The sequence below is a fragment of the Pelecanus crispus genome, chromosome 5 (genome assembly GCF_030463565.1).
Source record: "Pelecanus crispus isolate bPelCri1 chromosome 5, bPelCri1.pri, whole genome shotgun sequence".
Classification (NCBI taxonomy): domain Eukaryota; kingdom Metazoa; phylum Chordata; class Aves; order Pelecaniformes; family Pelecanidae; genus Pelecanus; species Pelecanus crispus.
Window position 1 is genome coordinate 39,052,926 of NC_134647.1, and position 21,156 is coordinate 39,074,081.

The following is a 21,156-nucleotide window of genomic DNA, read 5'->3' on the forward strand; positions in this document are numbered from 1 at the left end:
AGAGCCAGAGAAGGCAAGACCTGAGGCAATCTTAGAAATGAAAGAGGAAAGTGTGGCTGATAAAGTTCATGTAACCGATGATACCAGGTATGACAGAATATCAGCTTCAGAGATAGCAATAGAAAAGGATGCTGTTTCTTTGTTGATGGAGAAGGAGGAGAAGACTCTTAGTGTTGTTCCTGAAATAGCTGAGATTGAAGCTCCAATAAAACCAGATTACAATGCTATAAAGCATGATTTGGAAGTGGCTGCAAGGAGAGCTGACCAAGAATATCAGAGTCAGTTAGATGGTAAGATCAGCGAGGTTGTTTCCCTCCCTTCAGGGAAGGACAAAGTCTCTGTTAAAAGAACAGAGCCTGAACCCAAAGACGCTCAACAGAAAGATCAGACCATCTTGTCCAGAGAAGCAAAAGATGCAGATGTACTTTCCAAGACCGAGCCTAGTTACGTGAAGGACAGCACCAAACTGTCTGAAACAGAAATTAAGGAAAAAGTAACTAAGCCCGATCTGGTACATCAAGAGGCAGTTGATAAAGAGGAATCTTATGAATCTAGTGGAGAGCATGATCAAGGCCAAGAAGGTTTGAATGGAGAATCCTTGAAACCAGAGGATATCAAAGCAGAACTTCCAAAACCTCCCGTGTCTGGAGAAGAGACGCCTGCACAGTTACCAGCAAAGGAGCCTTCTATGGAGCAGCTCCTTCCAAAAGCTGAGCCTCTCCAGGAAGAGCCTGCTGAGATTCAAATGGAGAGCATACCACAGCCTGCAGAAGGAACTGAAAAGATGCCTGATACACCTATGGAAACTGAAAAGTTGCTGCCATGTGAAGTGACAGCTGGTGCTACAAAAGGGGAAGAACATGAGGAAGAAGAGGTAGAAGTAGGGCAAGAAGAAAAAGAAGAGGATAAACAGCATCTTATATCAGAAATTTCCCCAGAAATAGACTTTGGGAAACCTACTGCTGAAGAAATGCTGGCCACAGGTAGCCCAGAAGCACTGCCTGAACTGAAAGGCATTATTGAATCAGTGGTGACAGTAGAGGATGACTTTATCACAGTGGTGCAAACAACAGTTGATGAGGGTGAATCTGCTTCTCATAGTGTGCGCTTTGCTGCTACTCAGCAGGAAGACATCGAAACAGGGGATTCCCAGGCTGAAGAGGAGCTGGAGATTGAGGAAGTGGCTGACATGCAAGTTGAGCCCAAGGAGGGCTCCCCAGAAGCTCCTGCTTCACCCCAGAGAGAAGAAATCCTGCTCACCGACTACAAGACAGAGACGTGTGATGATTACAAAGATGAAACAACAATCGATGACTCCATCATGGACACAGACAGTCTCTGGGCAGATACTCAAGGTGTGCATTATCCTTTCTGTTTTGTCTGTTAAATATTTTTGCTTCAAAATCATAATGATCAAAAAGCAAAATTATTATAGTTGTAATAGTAATCTTAGCATGTTTCAGAAAAATGGTAAAATAGTCTGCCTTTTTTAATTAATCCGTCTGCTCTGTCTTCAACTATTTTTTCCCTGCTCCACCGCAGTATTGTTAACATTTGTTACTAATCTTCTGTTTGTTGTTATAATTTGCTCTGATCCTACAGATGATGATAGGAGCATCATGACTGAACAGTTAGAGACTGTTCCTAAAGAGGAGAAGGCAGAGAGAGAATTGCGAAGATCATCTCTCGATAAGCATAAAAAAGAGAAACCTTTTAAAACTGGGAGAGGCAGGATTTCTACTCCTGAAAGGAAAATAGCTAAAAAGGAACCTAGCACACTCTCCAGAGATGAAGTGAGAAGGAAAAAAGGTTCATTTAACACTCCCTATTACAATATATACTTTTTTTTTTTTACTATTGTATAGTACTATCCAGTTACTCTGTTGTAGATGATGTGCACCTTAACAGTATTAACAGTAGTGCTTTTTAATGAGACATTGTACGACTATATGAAAAGCCATGTGCAAGGCTCACTGCTCCACCGGTCCCGTTTCATTGCAGGCATCCCAGCTGATCACTGGGTAACACATCTGAGGTTAATGCACCAGTGCTCCCCCTCTTCCGACTTAGGATTTGTTCACCCCAATAGAAGCGACGCATCGGGTTGGAGTTGTGGAGCAGTGGGCCTGCCACTTGATATATCATGTCATATGAAACTGTTTGCTGGTTTTTTTCCTGATTATATGTTTTTGTGTTTTCTTGTCCATAGCAGTGTATAAGAAAGCTGAACTTGCTAAAAAAACTGAAGTTCAGGCCCACTCTCCTTCCAGGAAAATCATTTTAAAACCTGCTATCAAATATACTAGACCAACTCATCTCTCCTGTGTTAAACGGAAGCAGACAGGTGACTGCGTTCTGTTCAGTTATGCAATGTGGCTGGCAAACATAGACATTTTTTTTTTTGTAAATCTCATGGCTGTAGCAGCTTCTCTATTTTTTTTATTTTTTCCTCCAAGAATATCAGTCTTCACAAATAGTATTGCTTTTTTTAGTGTTTTGTATCATTTTTCTTTTCTTCTTTCATTCCTGGTATTTGTTTGTTTATTTAATGGAGGCCATGATCATGTATGCTTGTCATTGCTTGGACCTCCAAGTGCTGTGGTTGTAACTTGGCATTGTGCTTATAGTGTGGTGTTGTAGGAATCTCTACTCATCGTTTTGTTCTTTTTTCTTTTTTTTTATTACACTTTTTTTGTGTTTTTTTCCTGGTGGGAAAATGTTGACAGCTTAAACCATGGTATGCATTTCCATTATTTTGCTTTTTTACTCTCATGCATAATAAGAAGTGTTTCAGACTTATATTTTGTTGATTGATGTTATCTGCATTGACACTTCCCAATCTGTCACTGATGTTTATGCTGTACAGTCAAAATCCACAGGGGGAATCCAGCCACATGCAGCATGAAGCTGAGAGAGAAGAAATCTGGGCTCATACTACGAATGCATTCCAAGCAAAAATCTTGATATTTGGTAGAGGACGATGAAAGGATGAAACACATGATTCCCATTACATCTTGATAGGTGTACCATTGTTTAAAGGACCAAAAATAACACTTCCAGCATTTTCATCATGTTACTTGTTACTGTGAGTTCAGGGTGGAAAGATGAACATCTTGACTTTTCTGGTGATCTTAAAAAAAAAAAAAAAAAAAAAAGAATTGCTAAAAGAGGCCAGGTTTTCTGTCATATAACATAGCCACATGCTGCAGTGCAGTTTTTCATGAGTGAAACTAGGGCTCTTAAGAGAAGAACAATGCACAACAATGCAGAACTACATAGGTGTCTTCTCATGGCTTAGAAATTAAGAACAGGATTTATTATCCATGCTATAGTTAAACAGTGCAATACCAAAAGTGTTCCTAATAAGTCGCTCCCATCCAGTTTTGCACCAATCAGTCACTCCTGTTCTAAATTTAGACCAGTTGCAGTATGGAGGCCTAACTAGTGAAAATACAGTAAAAGGATAGTTATGTGAGGGTAGCTTTAATATCATGCCTCAACTGTATGAAGTGTGTATTGTCTCCTGGTTGTATTCTATTAGGACAATGGAACTAAATAACTCTGTGCCATCGCCTTGCTCCTGTGAGGGAATCTGGTGCATTTACCACCCGCCCCCCCCCGCTTCCCCCTGAGAAATAAAGCCAGGGAAAGACAGGCTGGTCCAGGCCCCTCTGTGTTGCAGCGATGGCTGCTCCTCAGTTCGCAGTCTCTAGGCCATCCTAACTTGCACTCTGGGCCAGAACTACCCAAAAGTGAGGAATTTTAAAAAAGGATTAAAACAACTCTTCTTGCTACCTCTTGCTGTTTGCCGAAGCCCAGCTTGATCAGCTCAGAAGTTACGACCCATAATTTACGTATTCATTCAAAAGACCCAGGGGATTCAATAAGCAGTGGAAATGGGGGGGGGAAAGTGTTGGCTTTGTAGTGTTCTCAACTTTGTCTACACTTCTACAGCCGTGTGGTCAGTGCTGTCTTGCCCTCAGATAGTCTACCACTAACTCCTCCGAACTCTTCTGGCCCAGTAGTGTCCTGGAGAGGCCCGAGTCATACCAATAGACTCGCATGAGGAAATCTGCCCAGTGCCTTAAATGTGTGCTGTCTGGCAACAGACAGAGCTTTTTCTCTCTCACTCTAACACCTAGTGAAGCAGATATATCAGTCAAAGTGAAAAAATGTAATACAAAAATGACCTCCCAGTACATTTAAGTCCTGAGATGGAGAGCAACGAAAATAGTGGACCCAGACTGATCATAAAATTTTCAGTGGTGTGTGTTGAACTTCAGGGTTTGGGCTCTAAAGCAGAGTAGCTTGAACCATACCACAAAGTGAACAAAAATATCTCTTAGAATGCTTCACCGCACTCAGTGTTGCTGGAAAATTCAGTGTCCCTTATTTTCTTCTACCTCACCTTTTTATACTTACTGATGGGACTTGAGGCAAGGTCATGTGAAAGGATATCACATAGCACTGCGCTCTAAGAGTGTAGGGGGCCATATGTTAACCTACATATCCCTAAGCCTGAAACAGTCATCCAGCTCTTTCCAGGATCTGGAATTTAGAGGGACATTGTCTATCTCACCTTTTTCCTTTTACATAAAATATAGCACTGTTTTTTGAAGCCATTTTCAATTGTCAGCGTGTCCTATTTGGAATGGTCTTGTCAGCTTTAGTGATACCTGGCCAATGGAGCCCCACCAAAAGTCCCTCGGCAGCGTAGTCTATGAAACTTTCAGTGTATTGCAGTCAGTTAAAACCTCCATGTTGCATTTACTGTGACTTTAAACTGAAACATGCCGAGTCGTGTCTACCAAAAAAAGTTAGTATTTGCTTGTATTTTCTGCATAGTGGCCTGGGAAATGATGTCTTTCTCATATTTTAGCCTCAATACCAGAAAAAAAATTCCCATGTCACTGTGAGATAAGCCCTGGCAAATACTGGTAACTTACAGTGCCATATCCACAAGGGTGAGACTGCTTTTTAAGAGACTCATCCTTGCCATTTAAAAAAGAAACTGCACAGCCAATTCTGAAGAAAGAGTTGTGAAGTCTTTGCCTTGACTGATGTAGTTCGTGCGTGAAACCTCAGTCTGACTCGAATTGTTAGTGGCTGTGAGACGCCGCTGCCATTGTGCCATCAAAGGAGTGTTTACGGTGGCAAGGCCAGGACAATTACCTGGCTATGAGCGAGAGTCACTATGTGATACGCTTCTGTTCCTTGTCTTCAATTCTGGGGTCATCCCCGAGGTAAAACACATTTGTTGTGTATTTAAAATGGCAGCAGAGCCTGTAGAGATCTTTTGTTCAGATGAAGAAGATGTGGTGCTTTCAGGTAAGTGAGCACAAGCAGCACAGCTGTTCTTCCCACTTCTTAGTGGTGGCTGGTTAGGGTTCAATACCAAGGGAAGGACAAAGGAAGATATTTGTGATTATTTAGAAGAGATGCAAAACAGACCAAAACCAGCAGCAACAGATGTGGTAAAATGTGATTCAGGAGGGCTGTGCTGTACTTATCCCTGTTACAAATTCAGAAGAACTGAAGTACACGGTTACAGATTCTTTTCCTCCTCACAAGTTTTCTCTCCTACTCCTTCAATTTAAAAAAACAGTAATGAAAGTATATTAAGAGGGCAGAACTAGAGTGGGAAGTGTGGCAGAAAACCAGGGATCTCCTCACCATGCCTGGGAACTGCACAGGGAAAGGAGAAAATTAATTGGTTCTGTCCTGTACGATGTGTTAGCATTGGGTTTACAGTTGGAAGACAGTTGGGTTTACAGCAAAAGGTTGTCATCTGTGACCACTGTCCTGCTTCTGCATTTACTAAGGGCATCCTGGCACAGATGCCAAAAGGTTTCACATCTAGTTTTTGTGTGGCAAAACACTTCCTGAACAACAGTGTTAAGGTGAAACTAATAACCTGCTTTCCAAAAAGCTGCCCCATTCCAAAACTTTTCATAAGGATGGAATCTAAGTCAGAGAGAAAAATCTTGCCTCAAACCATGTTGTATCAGATAAATGAAATACTGAATTAACATACTTGATGTCCCAGATATAATTTGAATTGCTAAAGTCTGAGGGCTTAGTTGACCCACGGCACGCTGACCTTGTTGATGCAACTAGGATGATAATTCAGCAGTGAATCTCTCTCTCTTTCCATCAAGAACGTTTGCTAATATTTTGAAAAGTGGTGATTTCAGGGGCCTCTCTTAAAATTTTCATTGTAGATTACTTTAAAGGAGCCTGATTTCTAGAGGACAGTCCTGAAAATCAGGATGCTAAGGTGTCTGAGGATTGACATTCAGAACTAGAACCTCATAGTTGTCAACTATTTCTTGAACTTTTTACTGTAGTTTCTAGGCTTCTAGGAACATGAGTGCAAAATTTCCATTTGTTTGAAATGTGTAGAATGCCATATTACCTCAAGTATGATGAATATAGGACATTTTTAAGGCAGGTACATTTCTGCATGCAGTTCGCTGAGTGTAATTCACAAAGTAATTGCTTTGCACACCAGTTCCAAGGCATTTAATTGTTCTAATAAGTGTACTAAGTGGAAACGCTTATTATTTTTGTTTTTAACTATCAAGTCTTTCTTTGGGTCTCTCAGCAGCAGGTGGTGAAACAAACCAGGCTCCTGGTGTATTTAAACAAGCAAAGGAAAAACTCTCAGTGAGTAAAATCATCTTATTGTTCATCTTTATAATCTTATTTCAGATCTTTTTGTGTTAATTCAGTAAGTAATTGTGTGTTCCATTTAGAATTTGTTTGCCATATTCATTATTCAGTTAAAAAGGGTAATTAAAACCACCTTTCCTGAATAACCTGTGAATTACAGTCCCTGGTAGTAGATGATGACAGTTTGCAGATCCATGGGGGGCACACAGACTCCAAACTGCAGGAACTGGGGGGGTGTTCAGCATTGTTAGCCAGGTCAACCTCTGGGATAAACTGTGTACCTTGGCCCTTCCTGTAGCACCTGTCTTGTACTGCCACCTTGCTCGATTGCTATGCAGGCAGAAACCCTCCCCCAGGACTCACTGGATGTCTTCTGATGCACCATTACATAGCCATGCATTCTGCAGAGGTCATATCTGTATAAAAAATTATTGGCCAGTAGCATTTTATATGCAATTAAGTGCTTTTTGACTGGCCATTTCCTGGACCACTGATTTCTGTCTGTGTTTTAACCTGACAGTTACGTGCCCTGCCTTCAGCAGCGTTGCCTGCAGCCTGTTCTGCTCCTTGTGTCTGGCTCTCCTCTGCTGAGTTTCCCTTCAGCAAATACTGCAGTGCCTCTCTGCCCTGCTCTCATGCTGACCCTACGCTCTTCCTGTCCCACCACTCCAAAATCCCCAGGAAACCAACCTCCTTTCACTGCCCCCTCTGCAACTATTTTTTACATGACACTGACACATACTAATTTACATCTGCAGCACAACAATACTTTGTCATTGTTAGCCATGACTAACAATGAAGAAGTTTCTTAGGATTCCTCTAAATTTCCTAACGTATTCCATGGCTGATTTGTTTCATCTGTCTAACCAGATCGTCAGTTCTTTGGGGAACAAAAAACTCTGTTTTATAAAGTGCTGCACGTTATTTATGAATGGTAAGAAATTGTTAATGATGATAGCATCATAACTGATTGGAGGCTTTGGAGGAGCTGAATTCAGCCATGGATTCTGGGATTTCATGTGGATTTTCAGGTCTGACCCATTTCAGCTCGTAAGTGGGAAACTGACAGAGCTACTTTACTAGTACAGTAAGAAATATCTGGACAGGTTTCTAGTCTGAGTCAACAGTATAGGTTATTACTGTCTCTTCTTGGGGTGTCATCAACACTTATGCAAAAGAAGTCAATACTAGCCCATTTTCAGAGTCATCTGTGTTCATGGAATGCTCTAAGTACAAGCACTGCAAAATCATTCTCTGAAATTATCTGCTTTCTATACACCTTTCTTATTCCTGTCCCTTACATTATGGCAAAGATCAGAAGTCGGTCCCCTGCTTACTTTCTCTCCGTGTTGCCTCACTTCTCTGATTGCCACACTCATGCATCTCTTGGACATTTCTCCTCTGTGCCTTGGCTTCACCTCTGCTTTTATAAAGATCTCTCCTTTTTTGTTGTTGTGTTTCTTCTTGATTTTCAGCATTTATGTCCTTCAAGTGCAGCCTTTTCCTCTCTACTGGTAATGTTAGATCATCCAACCCGGTCAGTTTTGTTATCCATCTTCAAACTACAGTTTACATACTGCTTTGCAGAACACGCTCAGGAAAGGCTAAGCAGTTCCATCTGCTGGAAGGAGCTGTGTACCTGCGGTAGCAAGATGCTGAGAACATCGGTCATGTGTTAGGAACACCTCTGAAATAAAGTGAGGTTTCTGCATCCCAACTTCATCAATCCCTGAGTCTTAGTAAGGGTTACATAGATCTTTGTCCTGTGGACAGCTGGTACTTCCAGCAACACGAATTATAACAGAGGTCAAAAGTAATGTGTTGCTAACAGAGAATAAGAGCAGTTTTCTGGGTAAAGCACCGGCAGGAATTGAGGCATTTGGTTTCTTTGCTTGCTCTACCAGCCTTGAGCATGTCACTGAAATCTGTTTGGGCCAGATTCTGCTGCTGTTACTGATGCTAAAAAGTGCCTTGCTCCCTAAATAACACTGAGGGGATCTAGACTGTGATAATCTCAGAGCAGTGCATTGGCTCAACGTCATGCCTTTTCCCCAGCTCTTCCATGGAAAGTTCTCAGTCTCGTCCATCTTTAGCATCTCCAGTAGAGGCCATCTTCACAGAGGACACTATATGCGATATGAGTGAAAAGGATGAGTTCTCTACATTGTGCCTAGAATCTTAATCTGTAAGAGTTTTCCAGTCTCATTAGGGGAAACATTTTGCGTGACCCACAAGTTGAAAAAGGCAAAAACTACTGAATGAACATTTGGGCCTCAAACTGTGCATGCTTAGTTATATCTCAAGTTCAGAAAACCAGGTGAAAGGTGTTTGCAGAATGTCTGCTTCTTGGAGCCACCCAACATAGATACCCTGCTTCCACAGAGTTTCAGCATCAATAAATACCTTAGTGGATTTCTAAATAGGGCCCAAAGTTTCATAAGTGGATGAGACCTCTAAGCTGAACTATGACAAATCAGTCAAAATCTGGAAAAGCCTTTGATGTGACAGAAACACATATTGTTCAGTTTCTGTTTAAAATAATTATTCACTGATTTTGTTCTGTGTATTCTCAGACAGTGAAATAAGTATTAAAAGAAGAGACATAAATATGTTGCAAAAGTCATTCTAGGAATGAGTTACATAGCAATATATTCTTGCTAGTAAAGCATTTCCATCGTTTGAAATAATTTCTTGTCTTGCTCAGTAGAGCTACTTGATATGGATGATGATACCAAATAGAAGTCTTCTCAGCTGTGTTGTAGGACTGGAATTGTTTGTTACACAGTTCTGCAACTCTTAATCATGTTGATGATGTCATAGACAACATTCAGCACAACAGCCTCAGTTTTCTGTAGGCTGGGTATGTAGCCTAAGCCAGATGCCTGTCAGCAGAGAGTTGATAATCCATTCTTTTCTCATTTTCTAACAAAGACAACTTAAGGAGTAATTCAGACACCTTTTCTGAACATCGAGAGAGTCTAGGTCACTGACTTAGATCAAATGCCAAATTTTTCATGGCTAAAGTTCTGTACCAATCCCATGATTACAGGCCCATTGGGATTGGTCCTATGTGTAACTTCATGCTTGTGTGAATACAGAGAGAATCAGGACTACATTGCCAAGATAACAGCCTTGCAATTGCAATTGTTCTTTGTAGTACCAGTTATACCCATGGGAGGAAAAAAAAGTGTAGTTTAAGCAAGTAGCCCTGTTCTCTTTCAAGGAAATTCCTTTTTGCAAAGCAGTTAGGTGCTCCTAAGTGTCAACAAAGACTTTTCAGTCTGTCCTATTGATGTTTAATTGTTCTTTCAATGGGGTATTATCATTATTCAGAATCAGACAAGTATCTGATCACAGTGACATATCATGTTAGCCTTTCAACCATATACGGGTTTCTTCATCCCAGACTCCACACTGTCACTCTGTAGTGACACCAAATGCACAGAATGCAGTGTCTGGGGTGCATTAGGGATTTTGTGTGTACACAGTGGCACAAGAAGCAATACTGTCATGTTATTCTGCCATTGTGGGAATACTGGTGTAACTTTGCTTTTACAGTTCCTACTGTTTATTCTTGACTGTAGCCTGGAGCGATATATTTCAAATGTAAAACTTAGTTTTAAAGGACTAGGATCTCTTGGTGCTCCTGTAGTTTTGCACTTGCTTCTAATGCAGCCAACCAGCAATTGTACGAGTTAAATGCCATACCTGGCACCAGTTTTGTCCTATTAACACACAACAAAAATAGCAGCTGCAGAAAAAGGCACTTCCTAGAATCAGTAACTCTGTCCAGACCCAGCTGGTTTCAGTCAAACAACACAGAACTAAAATTTTCATGCATGTCAGAACTGCATAGACACCATTACCAGACATAGGAAAAGTATTAATTCATAGCTTGGCATTTTTTTTTTTTGGTCCATGTTGCATGTGTTTTCCTTTTGTCCAGCTTCATGTTGTGTTTTCTTTTGTTTGTTTTCTCATGACTAGACTGCCTCTTTGTCAAAGATTCCTGCCTCAAAGTCTAGAGCAAAGTCATTGCTTCCTGCAAGACCCAGCTCAGCTTGCTCATTAACTACTAAAAGGGCCACTTTTCTCGATACAGACAGTTATTATGTACGGCCCTCCTCAGCAGGCCCAAGAGACTGCTTGCCCTACTCAAAATCAGATGTTAAGGTAAGGTAGCAGAGTTGGTAGAGAGAGTTAGCTTGGAGATGTGTAGGTGAATTCCATGGATCACATTCTCTCCCCACTGAATTTGAGTAATTCTCTGTGAAGCTTACATGGGATTACTTACATCCAGTGGCCGGAAAACTGATTATCAGGCTACAAGATTTGTGCTACAAAATGGATAAAACCAAAGGAGATTCTCCAGCGGAAACATAAGTGAAATAAGTTATAACTAGAAGGACATACCTTCTTTCTATTGATGATATGGATGTTGCTTCACTGACTGCTCAGAAGTTGCACCCATTTGCACGTGGGTAAGTGGCAAAGAAAGCAGTACTAATTTGCCTTCCAAGTTTAAAAAATGTAATTTTCACACCAGTTAATATTCTCAGAAAACAAATTCAATCCCAGTGTAGGAGGGTGCAGTTCTAATCACCAGCAGTAAGGGAGGAAGCCAAATGCTCTGGGAACCTAATTTGGTCTGTGCATGTGAGATGTTTGAGATGTTTGGCAGTCCATCCTAGCTTCCTCATGTTTACATTTCAGTTGTGTTTCAAATCTACTTGATGCTGAGTTGATGACTATCCCCATTTAAAAACTGTTTTCGCTGTTAACTTCCATTTTCTGTGTAACGCTATGCTTGGTGTGTCTTTTACCGGTTGGGACCATCATCATATTTGCCTTTGGGAGGACTATCTGCTTATGCAAGACTGTCTTTGGCTGCCCATCCCATGAGTTCAAAAATATTGTAACGTACACGTCCATTGCTCTAACCCTGTTAAAAAGAAAGATGAGTATGGAAGGAAATAAGAGAAGAAACCAGGATTAATAGTCCTGCACTCAAAAAATAAGCTGTAGCTAAAAATTTTTCTCCATAAGAAAAATTACAAGTTAGTGTTTGAAAATGCAAAAATCATCACCTAACAATGTCGTGTAGGGTGTGTTCTGACCACCAGTACTGCAGTTACTTTACAGGTAAATTTACATAAGAATTTCACATCTGAGCTCTGGAGAATTTTTTTTACTTTCAACTTTCACTAAAAAAAAATTGTTCCTTATTAAGAAACAAATGTGGAATCCATCCATATTTAGATGCGAGAGTATCTGTATCTGTCTTAAGTAGCTCAAAAGATGACTATTGGGTGTTTTGATGCAGTAAAGAAGCACCAGGGAGCTAAGCAGAGCATGGGAGGTGGCTGGATCCCCACAGCTTCCTTTGTGAGTAGTAAACTGGGCCCAGAGGATGAAGTTTCCCTCTCTGTGTATAGGTTGAGAGAAATCACAGCCCAGAGAGTGAGTTTTGAAAACTAAACCTTTCTTTTTTATTTTGCTACTATTAGGATGGAGTAAGCAAGAGTCCCGAAAAGCGTTCCTCTCTACCAAGACCTTCCTCTATCCTTCCTCCTCGAAGAGGTGTATCAGGAGACCGAGACAGAGAGGAGAACTCTCTCTCCCTCACAGCTTCCCTTTCATCTTCAGTACGACGGACCACCCGTATGTTTTTTGCATATTAAGCCTCTCCTACTGCTGTGAATGTCTCCATCCTTGTTAGATTTGTCACATTGCCGTAGTATCGTGTGCCCTTATCTTTTACACAGAGGGGTAGGTCTGGGGTATGCTGTTGGAAGTCAGAGCCCCACAGACTGTTTTTGTTCAGATACCAAGTGCTGAGCACCAAGGGCTTGAAACCAGGGACAAGATGCACCCTTTCCATAGTCTGCAATGCCCAGAGCTAGGACTGCTGTTCCGACTAATCACTAATATTAGAAGATGCCTTTGCAGGGAACTCAGAGCTAGGTAAGATATTTAACAGAGGACATTTACAAACAGCAGCAAGAAAAATGAGACAAACCTGAAGGAGGCAATATAAAATATTCTGAAGGATCTTGGAAAAGTGAGCCTAATATTACAGTAATTAACTTGCTGTTTCACAGTAATGATCTCCCTGTGCTCTAATCCTAGGGTAAAAACTGCTGAGAATTGAGATGTTAGCTAGTGGAGTGACTCATTGGGGGAGGTTAGGATAGTAAACCAGCAAGGTGCTTTTATGAGGACCAATGTTATCAAATCACAAGCCAAAAAAAAAAAAAAAAATTACAAGACAAAGAGAATTTTACCAAATACCCACAGAACTTTTAGATAGATTTGCATTCAGCCCAGGCCTCAGAACCTGGATGTGGCTCCCTGCTTTCCAATAGGAATTCTTCTAGTTTCTCTCTTTAGAAACCAATCTCAGCCACTTTTAAGACAGCTTAAGGAAAGTAGATTATTAAATTCTACAAAAAAAGTCCTTTGAAATTCTTGGGTGATGCTCCAAGGGTAAAACAGAGACCCTTTGTAAGCAGAGTGACTCCCAGCTGGCACAGCAGCCCATTGTGCTGACTAGGAGTGAGAGACCATTGAGCATTTGCCAATGTGGTAAAGGGCTGAGGGAATAAAAAATAAATATACCAAAGCTGCAGGGAGCTGGAAAAAAAATATCATTCCCTTTCTGTCTCAGTTGGTATAGTGAGAAGGTTCTGATTTAGGGCTGGTTTGGAAAGAAAGAAACCATTCAGGGAAACTGGAGGTGAGAGTTTCAAGTATGTTGAGAGTATGTTCAATCTATCTAACAAGTCATGTAGAGCAAAGAGTTTCTCCTGGACCCCAGGGGCAGCAGTGCATCGGATTTGGTTAAATTAAATAAACAGAATGATTAACAAATAGTTTAAATAAGATTTTGATTAGTCCCACTGGAAGCTCTAGAGAGGCCCCTTGGATTTATAATTCCTGAATTTTTTAAAGGTGAAAACATGTATGCACCCATTCAGCACTGGGGTTCTCAGGCTTTGAGGGTTGGTTTGGTCTTTCTCTCCCTGAGTATTCCCAGCAAAGCTTTGCTTTAAGCAGCATATGGAGGTGCATCGGCTTCTGTTCATTTGTGTGTGAGTTACCAGTAGAGCTGGCTGCAGAAAGCACAATGCCACTACTAAACTGATTCTTGTGCTCACTGAAAAGAACTGGCAATGCCGTAAACACTGAATGGAGCCGCTACAAAATGTTACAGTATTTATTTATTTTTAACTTGCGTGCAGATGTAACTAGAATGTGACTTTTAATCAAGGTTGCCTTCTGTAATTGCTTTCTTTCACCACACTAATAAAAAATAGCAATTGAACGTGAGGGACATCTGCCCATCCACACAACAGAGCTATGACTTGTTCATCAGCTGAATACTCACCCAGGGTTCAGCTGCAGACACCAGATTACCAGCAGTGGTATGTGACCAGCAGCAGCCAGCCACTGAGTCTCTAGTTTCAGGATTACAATCAGAATTTTCCCCACTCTCTTAGTTTTAAACACCCAAATCCATTGAAATTGGTGACAACATTCTTACTGGCTAGTCAGGTTGTCAGATCAAGTCCCAAAAGTTAGATTCCAAGGGTGCTTCTAGTCCTTTCCCCAAGACAGAAATCAGTGTGATATTGTGCCTTGTTCAGCGAGCTTTGCAGGAAGCACAGGTGTTGTGGGAAGCACACCTGTGTTACCGAGCGGAGAGCTCAGTCACCACGTGGGAAATCTACCAGCTCAGCCACACGTGACAAGGTAACTCCTGGCAGGTTGATTAGCAAAATAAGACGCGAAGACAGACATCCAGCTGTTCCAGCACTAGCACAGCCATCTTAGAGCTGTATCTTGCTTGGCACACAGGGATGCAGTCTTGGGAGATACAGAGGGAAGAAGAGCTGTATTTTGGTGGGTCTAATGATGGTTATTTTCTTGCATGTAGGATCAGAGCCAATTCGTAGCAGAACAGGAAAAAGTGGAACTTCTACCCCGACTACTCCTGGCTCCACTGCCATCACTCCAGGGACACCACCAAGCTATGCCTCCCGTACCCCAGGCACTCCAGGGACACCCAGCTACTCGAGAACCCCACACACTCCTGGGACCCCCAAATCTGCCATACTGGTACCTACTGAGAAAAAAGTTGCCATAATTCGCACTCCTCCTAAATCTCCAGCCACTCCGAAGCAGCTACGAGTTATTAATCAGCCTCTACCTGACCTCAAGAATGTCAGGTCCAAAATTGGATCAACAGATAACATCAAATACCAGCCCAAAGGGGGGCAGGTAAGGATTCCACTCTTTATGTTAATCCATATGTGATTTAGTCTTACATGTGCACCTTTGGGATAGGTATGGGATGGGACCCATTTTGAGTTGCCTTGCAAATGCTGCTTCTATTGTCCATATACATTGGTTAAGTGATGTGAAATGGCGGGGGCCAGGACAATCTTCAGAAAAGTATTTTGTTACCTGAAAACTACCAGTGCCTCACTGACATCAGTTGAAAATTTGAAACAAGAGTTTGCTCTCCATGCCATAGATATGTTTCAGCCTGAGTCTCAGCAGTTGCTGCTTACTTAGTTTTCATCAACACCAGCAAATGAAAGAGATTTGTTTTAATTCAAGGAAGTTCAAATTCAACCTAGATAGATGTTAGCAGGATTACACAGCCCTATGACCTTTTCCTGTGTCATATTACATGACATGTGCATTGTGTTGGGTGATATTAATGAGGGTTGCAGCCTCCAACCTGGTAAGTCCACCCCAAGCTGAAGATGATGGGAGGGGATAGATATTAGACTTAAACGTTTTTCTTGCTGCAGGGTTTGAATAAGCAGGAATAGAGCTTAAATTGTATGAACTGAAGAATATATATAAAAAAAGAAAAAGTGAATGTGTAAGAAGGCAGATCAGGATTTTCTGTTTTCACTTTTTGAAAGAACAAAAATTCAGGGACATGTTGATGCAATTAAAATCTGAAAAAAAGATATTTTTTTTCATACCTTGCAGAGTTGTGCAATGAAGCACATTGTCATGAGGATTGCTTTTGTCTAAAGACTGAACATGCATGTAGGGTAGAAAAATCCCCTGTTACTACAGACAGAACTTACCAAAATTTGGAAAGGACAGTAAACATGTCAGCTTTTAAGCTAAGCAGAAGCTTTTGGAGACTGAGGAAAGATCAGGTAGGAATTACCATAAATCTTCCTGAGGTATGGTGTTCATACCTTCCTCTGAAGAGCCTCTGCTTGATGCCCTACCAAGCAGAGCTATGGCCAGAGCTGGAATAGTCTTCTCTCATTTTTGGGCAATGCAGAAATGGTAACATAGATGTCATTAAAAGCCAAAATTATGTCCACGCAATTTGTTTGTGTCTCTGTTTGAAAGAACTGTTGCTCTAGCTTACAGGATGAAGCAGTGCATTTTATTAATGTTTAAAGAGTTATAAAACCATTTATAACCTAAAAGAAATCCTATTTTGTTTAGAAACAAAGAGGCTAAATGAATGTAGCTTATCGACATTTATGCTAAAAATACGGGCAACTCAGTCTTGTGGGTGTAAACAATTATGTTGATTTATTCTTTGTAAAAAGCACCTGTGCATTTCATATTGATTCTGGACACAACCCCGTGATGAAAACACCCAGTGCCCCCAGCTCCCTTTTACTTCCCTGAGATCGCTGAGTTGCAGCAGTGGCAGTGTGAGTGCTTTATGAAAGGTTCACTTCTGAACTACCTCCAGGGACAGGACATCAGGGTGGATAACATGCTCCCCCATTCAGCTGTCCTGAAAACAAGACATTCCAGAAAGCTGGGTTGCATGGTGTTTCCAGATCAGATACTTATATATATATATCTGATTTTTGGAATACAGAGTGGAACATACAGAACAGTGAGGTTTGCCTAATGCTGTCTCAGAAAAAAAATAATAAAGTGGATCAAAACTTAACACTGCAACCCTATGCCTACTGCAAGTCTTCTGGAGAAAAAACAAACAGGCTCATGTATTAAACAGTAAGGTATCTCTTAGGCGTTGATCCTGTTTTCATGGTAAATTAACGCATTCAGTGCTTTCCAGGATTTGGACAGTAGCCAGTTACTCAGATGAACTCAAGAAGATAATGCCTCAGCAAAGGTTCTTCTGCCTTTATTTTGACAAGTGTCTGTGTAGTTATTTTGTATGGGAGTTCAACTCCCATTTGCCATATTGCATAGCAGATGGTCAGGGTGTGCAGGGGTTCCAGGAGGCTTGGAACACAAGTTCAGACTGTGCATCTGGATTAGCATTCCTCATAACAAGCCCAGCTGCTGGACACGGGGCTCAAAACCAGCAGCATGTTAACCTGTCCTCCTCCTCCCTGTTACTCTCTGTGGACTGTAACAACCGTACAAGACCAGGGGGCCTCAGCAAATTGTATTTCATTGTAAACACCATGCCTAGACAGCTGTATTTCCTTAGCAGTTCTACCGAGTTGCACAGGGTCTTTGCTGAGTAGTGAAGAATGGCACAGCAGTTGGCATTTCACTCTTTCAGGGATCACAGGGGAAATCTGCTGGATGGACATAATGTCACTGACGCTAAAGCATTTTTTAATTCCCAGTGGTATGTGGCTACTATGCTCTGGATTGGGCAAAGAGACACTGGCTGAGTTTTTCCTTTATGTCTCCTTTACGCCATAGTTGCTCAGTCTAGACAAGAGGTTTTAGGATTAATTCTTTTCCAGTTTTGGCAGTTGAATTTTATAGGGTCTGTGAGAGGAACACGTGAAAGCTAATTTCATTTCCTTGTGTCTGCTCACTTCTTTAATGTCTGGTGGCAGATATTGCACTGGCTCAAATGAGCTGTTATCTGCTATCTGCTTTTAGTGATGATTCATGAAACAAACAGAAAGCTGCTCAAGTTTTATAACCTGAATTGGAAGTGCTGATAGCAATAACCACAGGAAAAACAAGCAGACAAAAAGCCAGCATATATCTGGGCAAGTTAAGTACATAAACAGGACACGCAAATCGCTAAAGGAATACAGATATGCAGCCCAAAAGTGTCATTTGGAGACAGACTATCCTTTTACCCAGAGGCATATCTGAACCTAGCACAAGGTCTTTTCTTAGCTTACAGCTGTCCTAGAGAAAGCAGCCGCGCTCTGAAACTGCCAGAGGCTGAGGTGTAGAAATGAAGAAGCAGGGGATGTTTGAATGCTAAATAAATCAAGAAATGCAGTGCTTCAGCCTTGAATTTCATCAAAAACTCATCAGACAGCAGACTGATTTTACTTCAGCTCTGACTTGCCAGGTACAGAAACAAAGAAAAGGAAAGCAATTGCTCCACCTGACAGGGAAAAAAGGAAAAAAAAAAAAGCTTCTAGGGGAAGAAGCAAGCTAACTTTGCACCGCATTAAGCTCCTATTAGGAATAGATGGCTTGAGATGTGTTTAATTGGTATTCAGCAGTTGGAGAAATGAGGGCTTCTCTGCTCTGTGATGCGGCCAATAGGTGGTTGTCTGGTTTTCTCTTCATAGTAGAGTATGGTGAAATGTATCATTCTTGGCAAAGCTCAGAGGCGACTTGCTCATGGGTATGTCTGCTGGGCTTCAGATGGATTTTCGCACTGCATCAGCTGTGGAGGAAATGCTGTGCTTTCAGAAGTAACCCATTTGCATCTGTTATTTCTCAGACAGCCCAAGGGAAGCATGGGGGAACTGGGGGAAGGGGTTGGAAATCTGTTTCAGATGCCAAGAATGGGTTTTTTCTTTTCTGTTATGACTTTTTTTTCTTCTTGAAATTCTCTCTATGGGTGTGGTTTGTACCATGTCGGAATACAAAAGTGCACCAATTGAATCTTTTCATTACTGACCAGGCAGAGTATTTATAAAGCATCATAGGCCAGCAACCAAGGATAAAGCCAACCTAGATATCTTTTAATTTAATCTTAAAATGTATACGTCAAAACTCAGCCATAGGCAAGAACTTCAGTGGATGTGGATCAGCATAGCTTCATCAAAGTGAATGGAGCTGTACAGGCTAGAATGGCATGCATAAGGTTTAAAATATCACTAACTATAGTAACAGCCAGGCACCTTGTAAGAAGTAAGCTGACACATAGAAAAATGAAATACTTAAGCCATGTTGAAGAATGAAGTGTTCCTTGAAGGTTTTTAGGAAGATTAAGAGAGAACTTCACCATCTTCCCTAAACTGTAGAAAGTAAAGTGCATTTAGTCATGGGTCAGAATGTCTAAATAAACTGATGACACAGCTATTCGGTAGAACCTGTCCAGAAACCACAAAAATTCTGGCAAGGAGACTAGGCATCTGCATTAAATGATAAAAGAGACCAGCACAGGGGAGGATAAGACATCTCAGAGCGGGGTGGAGGAGGCAGCTTGGATCGATATCTGTTGTCGTCTTTGCACAGCTTTTTGTTAGCTTCAAAATAAGTTTGGATGTCAGCAGAGATTCCCCCACAGCACACCCCTACACCCCACCCCCTCCACCCCCAGCCTTCATCACAATTTACGACCCAGTCTGCAGAGAACAGTAGGCTCCTGAAGTGTTCCCTGCCTCAGCTACAGCTTTCCAGGATGCAAAGTCAGTGCAGAGACAGACAGGTCTGGTGGCCCACCAAGAGCTGATTACCTCCTGGGAGAACAGCAGGTCAGAAGGGTATTCAGCAAGTTCCCCTTGAGACGGCATCTTATAACTCCTCTTCCTCCTGTTTCACATGTCTTTGCACCATGTTACAGACAGTGATGACAGCCCAAAAATCAATCTGAAGATCTAGATTATATGCTGTTGTTGCACTGGTTGATGAGGAGTGTCCTGCAAGGTAGTGGAGAATATAGGCTTAACGAAAAGCGCGATCGGAATTGTTACTGGGTTCCATTCTGTCTCCCATCTCCTTCTGGAACATCATGCACTTTTTCTCCAATCCATTGTGATCTGCAACATAAGCAAGCCAACACTTTGAGAATGTCCCTGCTTAGGACAGCAATGACCATAAATGAGCTATAAGGTTCAAGCGCTGGTGCTTTCCCAAACCAGGGCCACAGGAGGCAGCTGTTTAGGGTGTATTGCTGTTGTAACATGGCTGTTGTTAAAGTGCTTAGCTAATGAGAGACTGCAAGCCAATTGTTTCCACACTGTTAGCTGCATTCATTGGAATAAGTTTGTGCATTTACCAAGTCAACAGTTCATAACTGTAAGATAAATTAATCTGTCAGCCTGCTTTTGTTTCCTTTATACATTCTCGGGTTTGTGGATTTACAAGATGTTTGAAGGGCTTTGTTCTGGACTGAAAACTAGAAACTATTTCATCCCTTGTTAATTGCAGATCTGCTAATGCAAAGAGAAATTAGAAGTTTCAGGCACAACTTCAAAACTCTGTCACCACTCAAAACCATAATTTTTAAATTTTTGAAACCTAGAATTTTGGCTGATCATTGCAGATTGTACAGAAATAACATCTTGCAGCTCCTGTGTTCAGACTGCACTCATTTAATGGACGGCTTGCCTGAGTACAGTCTGTACAGTTAAGCCTTGAATTATTCTGGATAAAAAGCAAGATCCTTCTTCCTGACTCATATTTTAGAAAAAATGAAGCAATTGTTGCCAGGTTTTAGCAAGTTTCAGAAAGTTTCTTTGAGGAAAGGTGTTTCATTGGTAGAATTGAGCAGGGAATTGGGAGTTTCTATCCAGATCTGACATTCCCTTTCTGTGTGGCTGGGACAGAGTAACATCACTGCTGTGCCTCAACCATCTGTAAAATATGCATCATCCTCATTGAGGACAAACTGTGAACCACAGTCAGGAGGGTCATAAGCTGTCTCAGGCTCTAGCCAGTAACAAAACTTCCACCGACTACAGTAGCCATGAGTCGATGCTTCTCCCTCTTTTGAAGGCAGTTAGCAGCAGTGCACTGATTTCTGCCAGTCGGATGGGGTGTGCTTGATCTGTCTAGCTAGAGTTGAAGGTATCACTTTCTGGAGGATTCAGTATCTTTCCACCGACTACAGTGGCAGCTTAAGCAACCAGTTCCAGCTCTTAGCTGGCTAATATTAGAGGAGACAAATCCAATCCGTGATGTACCATACGCTGTTGGTCTCTTGTTAAGGGCAAGGGGAGAAGCTGTATTTTTTCCAAGAGTAAATTGAAATTACCAGGACATAAATTCCTGTGAAAGTCTGAGTCATCCCAGCAGCAAGTTCAGCAGAGGAGGCATTTTCAGATGAGCTCTAACTAGTCTAGATTTTGGCAATAAAATGGGGAAGGTTGTTCTTTTGGGAAAAATGTTCAGGCAATACATAATCTAGGTCAGTGCTGTTTAGTCATATAATAGTGTTCTGTCTTGCATGGAAAGGTGAGAAAAAGAATTTATTTTGCTAGATGGGAAAGGGAAGGAAAGGAAAGGATAAAACCTTTTGTTTTTATCTTGGAAATTTGGATTTGAACAATGAAAAGAGATGCTAAGGGGCATAGCTGCTGAGCTTTG

At 41.4% G+C, this 21,156-nt stretch overlaps 1 protein-coding gene across 1 annotated transcript in view; it reads left to right on the forward strand.

The window, feature by feature from the left end:
- MAP2 (microtubule associated protein 2) overlaps positions 1–21,156 on the forward strand; it is a 70,945-nt gene that overhangs the window by 40,080 nt on the left and 9,709 nt on the right. The window contains exons 6-11 of the mRNA XM_075710521.1: positions 11–1,355; positions 1,603–1,809; positions 2,210–2,344; positions 6,605–6,666; positions 12,180–12,333; positions 14,609–14,952. Of these exons, the coding sequence (XP_075566636.1) occupies positions 11–1,355; positions 1,603–1,809; positions 2,210–2,344; positions 6,605–6,666; positions 12,180–12,333; positions 14,609–14,952 (2,247 nt within the window). The remainder of the gene's footprint in view (positions 1–10; positions 1,356–1,602; positions 1,810–2,209; positions 2,345–6,604; positions 6,667–12,179; positions 12,334–14,608; positions 14,953–21,156) is intronic.